Genomic DNA, 12583 nt, shown 5'->3' on the forward strand with positions numbered 1-12583 from the left:
ATGAAAACCTGCCTGGATTAGAAAACCTGTTTACCTGAATGAATTCTGTGACTCAAGCAAAATGGAAGAATGGATGCTAAAAATATTACTATGATGAAATAAAATAACATATGGATTGTGTATCGTCACACGACCTCAAATCAATTCACTTGGGGGGTGGGAAACTGTACATAGTATTTAACAGAAAAGAAAACAAGTTAAAATTTAAGAGTAAAATGCAAAATTTTATTGAAGACCTTTGTACAAAAGGGGAGGAAATACATTACAATGCCCGCATTCACACTTGCATACAGTAACAAATCGCAAGAGACAATATTTCGGCCCATAACTAATCAAAGAATACATTAAAAAAAAAAAAAACCACCTACTGTAATTAACATGAACTCAGCATTCGAATGTAATGATTTGATGGTGTGAAATTGTCTTTTTATATTAAAGGGGTTTTTGTTATTTTTTACCACTTGGTGTCTGTAATACCCCACCTCTTTTCTCCAGCCCCTCCCATTAAAATTAAAAAAAAAAAAAAATTTGAAAGAAGTTCATTTTTTGTGTGGTTTTCTAGTGAAGCAAACAGGCCTAAACCATCTTCTCAGCTTAAAAGAAAGGGGAGCGCAGCTCTGCAGGCCATAACAGATAGTAGAAAGAGGACATCACTGTATTTAAACAGACTTTCCCATCTTTTAGAAGGTTAACAATGCACTGTGATAATTAGTTAATTGTTAAGTGATTAGCAGGATCAGATTATCTTCAAAGATCTTCATCCTCATCAGGAAGAGCAATTTCTTGAGCCACCTGCAATTGAAGAAACAAAATGAAAATATTATTTCAAACACAAAAAAAAAATTAAAATTTCCCGCCACCCTCACCCATTAAGATTATAAATTACTAAAGACCTCGCCCCACACTTCACTGACAGAGTGACCACATGAGGGAACTGATTGGGAAAGGAGTCTAAGCTTTCTCATGTCAAGGCATCAAAGACCACACCTCGCTCTGATAGAATTACAACCTCCCTGCTTTAAGGTGGAACTCATTTCCAAAATTTATTGAAGCAAAATCACCAAATTGCAACAGAAATGTTAGAAATTAATTTTGTAGTTTAGAAAATAATGGGTAGGGGGACATAACTCCTGCAAGTAGTTCCAATTTTTGAAAATATTTAGTACAATAACCCAGTGTTAGGAAGGGTTTAAAGACTACTTGGAAATGGCACCACTCCCAACTTCATTGTAAAGTAGGAAGTGCAACCAACAAATGAACCACCCCACTCAGACAAGATAAAGTAAAGTCGTAATTACCTCAAGTTCCTTCTCATATTGTTGTGCAAGTGATTGACTCATTTCTACCTCTGGTGGTTGAAGAGCAGGCATTTCAACAAATTCAAGGTTAGCATCTCCAATTAACTTCCTTGCCAACCAAAGGAATGGTTTCTCAAAATTATAATTACTCTTTGCACTGATATCATAGTACTGGATGTAAAGAAAACAAAGACATAAGTTATGAAAAACGGTTTATATGATTGCATGTGTGGTTCAGAAGGTCCCTCCACAACCAGGAAGTCCCAGGGTTTAATCCTACTCCTTAGCAGCCAATTGAAGTCTAAAAGTGAAATTTATTAGATGGAAGCTGTGGGAGCCTTTTGGATGTGTAGGGTTGTGGAAGTCAGAAATAATCAACCAACTTAAAATGTAAATTATACAATCAATGCATTAATATTTCCAATATCATATCTCTAAGAATTCAGAGTCAACATTGTTTATGAATTCTGATTCTAAAGGATTCGAGTAAACTCTAGTTTCAAATTTTCCATTTAACTATTTTAGAGATAAACTTTTCAATATCTTACAACTGATGTAACGCAATCTTTCAACTGGCCCTAATATTTTATTCCAGGACCTAACCTACAATGTTCAAACTCCACCTGAACCAACTTTCAAGATTGATAAACATATCTTCTTAACCATTGACAGCAGTGCTTGTTCATGATTAGATATGTTTAAACAACACACACTAATTAACAGCTTTTTATTGTTCAAGTCATAAAACATGCCCTTTAGAACACCATTTATTTGCTGCTTTGAAAACCACGTTCATTTATGTACAACACATCCACCACCAACTGTTGCATTCAACATAGATCTCAGAATTTCAAACTGAAACAAATTCATCACAAGGTTTTCATTCCATTGTCCTTACATAAGAATCTTTCACATGTGACACCTCTTGCTTGTTATTGCTTGACTAATCTAAGGATTAAACTCGTGTCACACAGCCACGCTATACTTCATACCAATGCTATCCATCCCGTAAGACAATTAGGTAATAGAAAAATAACTGACCCTGAGGTTTTTCAGGTCATTCATAGATCAGGCCCCAAACTGCAACATCAATATGTACAGAGTCCTACATCTATCTAGAAAGACACAGGTACATCCCTAACTGAAGGTCAGTAGATAAACACTGGAACATAAGATGCCAGAAAGACTCTGCACATGGACTGGGCTTTAATACTCTTTGAACTAGCATAGAGGCGAATACCACACGGCAGTCACCTGGTAAGCAACATCAAATGGTAAGGGAAATCGAGCCGATGCTAGTGGCACATAAAAACACACCTTTCAAGCATTGGGTCTCACAGAGACAAGGACAAATGACCAAGACCTTTGGCATTATGCCATGATTAAGACCCAGGCAAAATAGTCATGGCAGATACCAGTGTCACGCAACCAGCACCCATTACACTCTTGGAGTGGTTGGCATTAGGAAGAGCATCTTGATCTAGAAAGCCAAATCAGACTGGAGTTTGGTGTAGCCCCTCGACTGACCAGCCCTGGTCAAACAGTCCAACCTACGACATTAAATGCTGATTATACATATGGGGTTCTATTTGAAACTCCCTCTCAATTATATTTTTGAAAATCAATGCTTAAGACAAGTCATCTATAAAGGAATGCTCCGAAAGAGAAAGATAGCACTGATAAAATTGAAAGAGAATAAATAAAAAGAAAAATTACCTGTAAATTCTTTTTTCTGTGGAAAGTGATTGCTTTGGCTTTTACCTTTCGGTCTTTTACATCAACCTTATTTCCACACAGCACAATTGGTGTATTTTCACATACTCTCACTAAATCTCGATGCCAATTGGGAACATTTTTGTATGTAACTCTTGATGTAACATCAAACATGATAATAGCACACTGTCCTGAAACAGAGAGTGAATAAATAATAAAAAATATACAATTATTAAGTGAAAGCCTCTCCTTATAATCAGAATCATTTTTATACATTTTGTAAAAAAAAAAAGTTTGCTTTAAATCCAAAACCACTGAACAAGAACATTGAGGAAGTGTGCCTTGGACCAATCAATGCGTTGAGACTGGTATATAGAAAGTGAAATTAGCTTTGTCATGTGTGCAAAGTGTTGACATTCCATTATCATGCATGTCACCAACCAAGCAAGACAAGATTCTCACATTTCTTAACACTCCTCTATCAATTCTGCTGTAGGTAAACAAGCAGTGCACAGTTAAATAGGTTTACATACATTTCAGTGTGTGTGTAACCATTTGCATACAGAATTGTCACCTTTGGAGCTTTACATGTTTAACCCAATTAGTTTGGGCCTTAGTCCTAGAACTGCTAAACTGAGTTTCTGTCTATTAAAATCGACACCATTTCATGTCAGTCATATTTGTTAAGACTTCATTTAAAACATCACATAAAAGGAATTCAAATATAATACACTAAGTACCTAGAAGACATTGGATCTATCAACAAATACAGTAGTGTTTAAAAAAGTAGAAGTTTGGCCAATGGTCTACGATGAATGCTCTCAAATAGAATGCAAGCTTAATTGTTTTATTTAGAAGAATCAAAAGCACAACTTACCTTGAATATAATAACCATCTCTGAGCCCACCAAATTTTTCTTGTCCTGCCGTATCCCAAACGTTGAACCTGATGGGTCCTCTGGCTGTGTAAAACACAAGTGGATGCACTTCTACACCCAATGTTGCTAAAGGGTTATAACAAAAGAAAAAACAGTTACAAGCTGAGGCAAAACAAAAATTACTGAAGTATTTGACAATCCAAAAATGCTCACACAAACCTTCCTTTAACATCTAAAGAATGAGTTTCTCTCTAAACAATTTTATTTCAAAGAGAAATAAATAAATGCTTAACCCTCTTGATACCAACCCACATTAGATTCTTAATTTAATTTCAGAGTAGTAAAATACACAAATGTGTACAATAGTGAAAACATTAGCAACACTGCAAATGAGCTGCTCTTATAAAATCTAACTAAAAATAACATAAGGACCCTTGTTACTTACCAACATATTTTTTCTCAAATTCGCCAGTTAAATGACGCTTGACAAAAGTGGTTTTACCCACGCCGCCATCACCCACTAACACCAGCTGAAACAGAATAAAAGAACAGATGAATTTGGTAAAAGCTTTAAATCTTTCTTCATAAAAATGGACAAATACACCAATTGTAGACATTAACATTTATTATAATCAATTAAATCAACCGACCGACGCTGCTACCGACATCCACTCAAACACAGAATTTACTATTTATTAATTGATCACCTAATACAATTACTCTGTAATATAACATCAAAACATCATTTCTATGAGGTTTATGTACCAACAACATATAGTATGACCAAAACTGATGGTACGTCTGTTAACCCAAGACAGAGAACAGTCCCATCACAAAACAGGAAGGACGAGAGATGGTGGCTACATAAAATATAAATAAATGTTGGTCTCACCTTAAATGTTGGCATTTTGTCACACATGGTTGGTTGTTTCGTTTGACTGGAAGGGAAATGAAAAAATTCCACTTATAAAATCATATTTATACAAATATTTATTATTACATACACGTTCGGGTATACAAACCGGAGATAATTATCATTTTTCAAAAACTGCTATCTACTTTTTGTGTGTTCAAATGACCGAACTCGGAGCGGTGATAGATGGACTGGTCAAGGCTGGAACGACCGCGAAACTTCTGGCTAACACGTATTAAAACTTTGTAGGAAAAAAACCGGTGTCTCCCCCCAAAATGGGTTTTGCAGTTTAAAGTATTAAATGGAATTCTTCACAGGACGAGTTTTTAAAGCATGAAAAGATGACAGAATTGTAACAATTTCCCCTAGAAATGTATTTAAGCCACTACATCACTTTTTTCCCACCCATTATTTCGCAACAGATCAACTTTCTGACCTCCACCCCAATCGACACCCTTAATTACGTTTCAAATGTTTTAAATTAACTTAATTATGATTCCACAAAGCATTTCAAATTCAATTCCTCCTTACGTAAGGTATTGCTTATTTTGAAATTTACGTATACATCCGATAAAAAAACACACACATTACAAAACTCAATATATTTTAGTGAAGGAAGGTCGGAGAAATGCGAGAAGCTTCGAGAAACAGAAGCAACAATGAGAGGAAGAGTGTCGGAAGAGACGGAGGATATGGAGAAAGCAACCATTGCCAGTTAAAAAGAGAATATTTAACCAGTGTTGAATAAATAAAGACATCAATCAATTCTTACAAGATGGAATTATAAAAGATTTAAAATCCAAGAGACACGAGTTCCACTAATAAAATAATGTTTATAGAAGAAAGGAAAAAGGAAAAAGCAACAGCGGCGGCGGCGGCGGCAGCCAGTTCTGGTTTACACTAGTATAAACTGGATCGACCATAAAGAAAGAACTAGTGAGAGAGAGAGGGAGGGAATCGGAAGGGGAGGGAGAGAGAGCGGGAACAAAGAGAGAAGCAGAGGAGGAATAGTAAGAGGGAGAGGGAAGAAAAGAAACGTCAGAGTGAGCGGGGGAAATAGAGAATGTGAGAGGAACAGCGAGAGAGGGAAAATATATGAAAGCGAGTGAGAGAGAGAGAGAGAGAGAGAGAGACAGATGTGACTCAAAAGGTAATTAAATGTCGGTAACCGGCTGAGACCGAGAAAATAGAAAAACAATGAGTCGTGTAAAATGACCAATATTGCTAGAAAAGAAAAGTAAAAGAAAGATGTCCATTTTTTTTTCTTTTAATAAGCCAATCCTTAGAGGAAATTAAAATAATACGTATTAAATGAATCAACGAAAACCTTCCACCACGTGGTATAAGATTTTCCATTACTGTTACTAGACACCATCCACACACACACACACATAAGACCTCGTGTTTGCAGACAATAACCAGAAATTGAATTTTTTTTCCCCCACTATGTTTTAGATGACGGAGATTCCGGATATGCCATAAACCACGTTTTGGGGGTGGGGTGAAATTAAAAAAAATTTTCCTTGCTTATTCGTTATCTCCGACATCTAAAACGTAGGAATCCGAACCCCCCCCCCCAAAAAAAAATTCATTTTTCAAGGATAGGTGCGAAACTGCATGAGCCCCGCTTTAAATATCACATTAACATTCAACTACAGGGTAACAGGAAAATATTCACACCATCAACAAATAAATCTGGCCATAAAAAATGATTTATAATCTTTCTGAAAGTTTGAAGTTTTCTTTGCACATCCGATTTTAAGTTTCCTGCTTACAAGAGACCACCACCAATATATGGAGCCTCCTCATCTAACCGGAAGCACTACCAACAACAATGTCGGAACACATGTGCGTTTTTTGATATTTAAAGAAAAATCGTTCGAACCAATTTAGAAAGCTCTGCGCGATTGCAACAACCGAGTGGAAATAGCAACCAAATCTCCACTTCAACCGCATCGTTAAAAATCAGATCAGAATAGATTATTAGTCTCAAACATGTTCACAGCTAGAATGCCTGACCAGGGGCGTTGTGTGACGACGGTTGACCTGGGGTTAAAGAGACCCTGAAATCGTACATTACTTCACAGGAAGCTCTCCTCCGCAAAGGCGTCCCAATTGTGACTCGGTGTTTTATCAAATACCGTCGAGCATTTGTGGACAATTCTATTGTTTCTAGGGGTTTCTAAGAAACCACTTATCCTCCCTTGTCTCGGATCACCATCACAGCAGCTCACCGAGGTTACTTTAGTCCTGATTAAATCGATTTCGTCAAGCCAACTGGCTTTTTAACTAGGTTGCCAACAATTCACACAGCCTTTTCCATAACCGGTTAACATTACGTCAATAAATAACTCAGAACCCACTAATTTTGACAGGGTTTATCTGTGATTACTATAACCGGTTTCCACATCATGCACAAATATTCACCCCGAGAGATACCCTTAAAACATTTTCCTCGCCCCGTTTTATATTTCTTGGCAAAATTGCGTACGAGTCTACTATATGCGATTAATACATATTTAATAGCATACAATATACTTGGATATTTGTCAATCTGTATTACCTAACAATACAGGTATTGCTTACGTGCTACAAGATTTAATATATAATTCTAACAAAGGTTTTCAAAATGGGCAACGGCTTCAACTCATCTCCCGGTTGAGATACGGGCAGTCTATAGAGAGAATGCCGAAATACGTCCTGTCTATGGTAGGGTATGTATAATGTATTTTAGATATATATGGTTCACAACAAAGAAACCAGCAGGCACAGGCAGACAGTCTCTAATTCCCGCTTTAACACACTCAAACCGCTTTATTCCAGTTCCATAACTTTAAACTGCCAAATGCCAAAAAGCGGAACAGGTTGCATCGGAATAATTCCACTGTGCTACAATCGCCATAAATCGGGAGGGAGTAAAGACATCCTCATCCCTTTTCATAGGTAGGAATTGCATCAGATTCTGGACCTCATGATGCGCAACCAACATAAAAAAAACGAATTCGAAGAAGCCACGCGCGAGTTGCTAGAAATAGTGAAATCTTACGTTACATCCTTTTCTTTATAATAAGAAAAACACTGCAGGTGGATAATCATAGATAGTGTTTGAAGAGTCAATGGCCAAGAATTCGATTCTACAAGGGGACTGGTTTAAGACCTCGCCAAACAGTATTGAACTGCCAAGGAATTAAACAGGCGTAAATTGCCTGGTTTTAATAATTACATTGGGACTATAAAAAAAACCCTAAGTTAACCAAACCCTAATTTTAACCTTTAATTCTACCAAATTGCAACAATACATTCTAATGGATCGATTGAAAGCTAAATCAGACGTAATAAAGGTTCAAACCCATTTAAATTTTATGTATTCTCATTACTTTCAAGAAAATATTTTGGTGGAGATTCCGTAAAAAAAATTAATAAGGGGGGGAAAGGTTCAGATTACATATAGTCCATCTCTACCAATATTTTTAGGGTTTTTTTCTCTCTCTAAAATCCTGAAAGTTAAAAAAAAAAGCGTCAAGTTGTGACAAGACAAAGTGAATGGCATTTTTTCGGGCAATGCTGAGTCAATTAGTCACAGATCTTTTTTCTTTTAAACCATCAGCTCTAACTTGATTTGATAACATCTGTGATGACTGCACCGTCTTTTTTTTTTTGTTCTAATTTAAACTGTCGTGTGAAACATTGAGAACTGCCTTTGCGCCAAATCACCATTATTATCTATTCACCACCAAAGAATTGATATTTGGCGCAAACAGTTTTAATTTTTTGAGGGGTTTTCTCTCTCACTGAAGTCTCAATATCATTGCCTTTTGCCAATACATAGAGCTATCATTTTCCCTCCCTTTTTTTTTTTTTTGTCATATAAATTATAAAAAGAACTACAAATATCAAGTTACACACAATCTGATAAAGAACAGCCCGGTGTGTGTGTGTGTATATATGCACGCACGCACACACAAAATAGCAGCTAAATGGTAATTTCGAAAATGAAGATGCTATGACTAGCGACATCTTTTTCAAATAATCAGCGGATGGAGAAATTTTAAACGCCGAGATGTACATGTCCCACTCTAAACTAATCAGTTTAATACAACTGGCAGGGGGAAATGTCCGGTTTAGGGCAAGATCTATATAATACACACAACCCGAAATGTTACCGTCCTCCACTATACATACATATACATACATATACATACATACACACACACCATGAGGTATTATTGGTGTATATATGTATACACATATTTCCGGAAAATAATTGAGAATATGAATAGTGGTTAGGGATAACAAAAAAATCAGGGATGTGGTACTAATCTGTAGTTATGCCTATACGTTTACAGAGAAAAGAAAACTGATACCAGACAAATTAATTGAAAACCATGGTTGCCAACTCTCGCGCGCGCAAACATGAATGTACGTGTACTCTGCGTTCTGAACCCAAGGCCGCGGTCATGCTGGAGCACGTCCAGTATCTTGACCACTTTCTCATGTGATTAACATTTGCTGAATGATGGAGTATCAGATCGCTGTCCTCATCAGTGTGTCTTGCTGTGATGTAGCCCATATATATATATCTATACACATACATATACACACACACGCAGGTTTTATGACAAAACATTTCTTCTACACAGGAATTTCAATTATATAATCCAGAATAATTATGGCAACAAAATCTATGTGCGACATAACATCACCGCATTTTATATATACTTACTCAACACCAGCATTTATATAATTAAATATTTACAAATCAATCAATGTTAAAGCGAAAAAGGTCTTCAAATCAAAAATTATCACACATATACACAAACAGGTGAGTATTCACACATCATATATATACACACACATCTATACATCACATATATATACACACATCTCTCTCTCTCTCTATATATATATATATATACACATCACATATATATATATACACACACCTATATATATATATACACACACACCTATATATATATATACACACACACCTATATATATATATACACACACACACCTATATATATATACACACACACACCTACATATATATACACACATCTACATATATACACACACACATCTATATATATATACACACACACATCTATATATATATACACACACACATCTATATATATATACACACACACATCTATATATATATACACACACACATCTATATATATATACACACACACATCTATATATATATACACACACACATCTATATATATATACACACACACACATCTATATATATATATACACACACACACATCTATATATATATATACACACACACACATCTATATATATATATACACACACACACATCTATATATATATACACACACACACATCTATATATATATACACACACACACATCTATATATATATACACACACACACATCTATATATATATACACACACACACATCTATATATATATACACACACACACATCTATATATATATATATACACACACACATCTATATATATATATATACACACACACATCTATATATATATATATACACACACACATCTATATATATATACACACACACATCTATATATATATACACACACACATCTATATATATATACACACACACATCTATATATATATACACACACATCTATATATATATACACACATCTATATATATATACACACATCTATATATATACACACACATCTATATATATATATACACACATCTATATATATATATACACACATCTATATATATATATACACACATCTATATATATATATACACACATCTATATATATATATACACACATCTATATATATATATACACACATCTATATATATATATACACACATCTATATATATATATACACACATCTATATATATATATACACACATCTATATATATATATACACACATCTATATATATATATACACACATCTATATATATATATACACACATCTATATATATATATACACACATCTATATATATATATACACACATCTATATATATATATACACACATCTATATATATATATACACACATCTATATATATATATACACACATCTATATATATATACACACATCTATATATATACACACATCTATATATATATATACACACATCTATATATATATATACACACATCTATATATATATATATACACACATCTATATATATATATACACACATCTATATATATATATACACACATCTATATATATATATATACACACATCTATATATATATATACACACATCTATATATATACATACACACATCTATATATATACATACACACATCTATATATATACATACACACATCTATATATATACATACACACACATCTATATATATACATACACACACATCTATATATATATATATATACACACACATCTATATATATATATATATACACACACATCTATATATATATATACACACACATCTATATATATATATACACACACATCTATATATATATATATACACACACAATCACAAATATACAATGAGCAAATAGTGCATGATGCCGTTTAACAAAATAATCACTCCCGCCTCTTTCAGCCAGAAACAACACATTTCATATAAATATATAACATACTTTCCATAATCAAATCGATCTTCGACTTCTCACCGCTATACACACACACAAAATATGTATATAGCGGTGTATGCGTGTGTGTGTGTGTATGTATATATATATATATATATATATATATATATATATATATATATATATATATATATACCTTTTTTTACTTTCATATAGATATACACATTGTAGAAAGGTGGAAAAATTAATTAAAATACATATATATTTATACTGAAATGGTAATATTACAAGTATCACAGGAGTAGTTTCTGGATGATGAAAGAAGCGCCAGTCATTTTGTAAACCGGTTAAAATGCGATTGTTCGATTCGATTAGCAAATCGAGATATATATATACGTAATTGTTATCTACATTCTATTTTGAAAAATTTTCTAATAAAATACATAAAGAATATTGATATACAGAAAATGTTTAAATACCTGGTTTTAGCTATTAACAACAGAATTAAATAAAATAAACCGGATTGAAACCGATGAGAAATAGAAAATGTCCAACGTTAGCAATGATGGCGTCCTAAAGAGGGATTTTTTTTTATAGTTTTCGCGCGTAAAAGCCGTGGAGGATTCTGGGAATTTTTATTTAAAATAGATCTTTGAAAGAAAATATAAATAATTTCAGTTTTGTTATTATTATTATTGCAACTATATTAATAATAGGGATAAAAGTAACGACATTTTTTTTAATTGTATAATAAATATATATATCTATATTAACGGAGATAATTTTTTAAATTTTTGAGTACTATATGTACTTTACACGGATGAGATTACTGGATGTGTACGAAGATTCACGAAGTATAGATTCCATATCGAATAATTTTTTTCATTAGTATTGAATAAACACAAATATAGCAATAAAAATAATCACCGAAAGAGATATTTCTAAAACTAATTGCCTCAAACAGACTTTAATAAAAAGTAATTTTACGTTATTACTCTCCGTATACTGAGATTCCGGTCAATGTCCGTTTACAGTAATTTGTCATTTTGTCTCCCTCAAATTTCAACTACTACACGAAATTTATATTTAAAAAATATATTAATACAAAATCCAATTTTTAAAAAAATCAGTGTATTTACTATGTTTTATAATTAAGCTCAACTTTACTACGTTCGAATTGTACCGTGGTCGCATTCGCCTTTGTT

The 12583-nt window shown here is 33.5% G+C and overlaps 1 protein-coding gene across 5 annotated transcripts; it reads right to left on the reverse strand.

The window, feature by feature from the left end:
- Positions 1-203: 203 nt before the first annotated feature.
- Positions 204-11959, reverse strand: LOC106877227 (GTP-binding nuclear protein Ran). Of its 5 annotated transcripts, none has more exons than XM_014926087.3 (7): positions 11858-11959; positions 4781-4826; positions 4334-4418; positions 3889-4014; positions 3015-3202; positions 1299-1469; positions 204-792 (listed from the first exon to the last, which is right to left on the reverse strand). In XM_014926087.3, the coding sequence occupies exons 2-7, from the start codon at positions 4805-4807 to the stop codon at positions 748-750; spliced, it is 642 nt and encodes a 213-aa protein (XP_014781573.1). In that variant the 5' UTR covers positions 4808-4826; positions 11858-11959; the 3' UTR covers positions 204-747. The 5 variants fall into 5 exon arrangements, with proteins under 5 accessions (XP_014781573.1, XP_014781574.1, XP_052832811.1 ...); XM_014926088.3 differs by lacking the exon at positions 11858-11959 and adding an exon at positions 5574-5747; XM_052976851.2 differs by lacking the exon at positions 11858-11959 and adding an exon at positions 5333-5541.
- Between the last annotated feature and the right edge of the window lie 624 nt (positions 11960-12583).

This window comes from Octopus bimaculoides, chromosome 24 (genome assembly GCF_046866305.1).
Source record: "Octopus bimaculoides isolate indiv1 chromosome 24, ASM4686630v1, whole genome shotgun sequence".
Lineage (NCBI taxonomy): Eukaryota > Metazoa > Mollusca > Cephalopoda > Octopoda > Octopodidae > Octopus > Octopus bimaculoides.

What these genes read in the sequence shown, in the direction of transcription:
- LOC106877227 (XM_089340948.1), bottom strand. Translation starts at nt 4,511, where the DNA reads ATGTTAATGTCTACAATTGGTGTATTTGTCCATTTTTATGAAGAAAGA. An exon ending in ATTTGAGAAAAAATATGTTG is followed by an intron (nt 4,015 to 4,333) that starts GTAAGTAACAAG and finishes ATAACCCTTTAG; the next exon opens with CAACATTGGGTGTAGAAGTG. An exon ending in AGATGGTTATTATATTCAAG is followed by an intron (nt 3,203 to 3,888) that starts GTAAGTTGTGCT and finishes TCTCTGTTTCAG; the next exon opens with GACAGTGTGCTATTATCATG.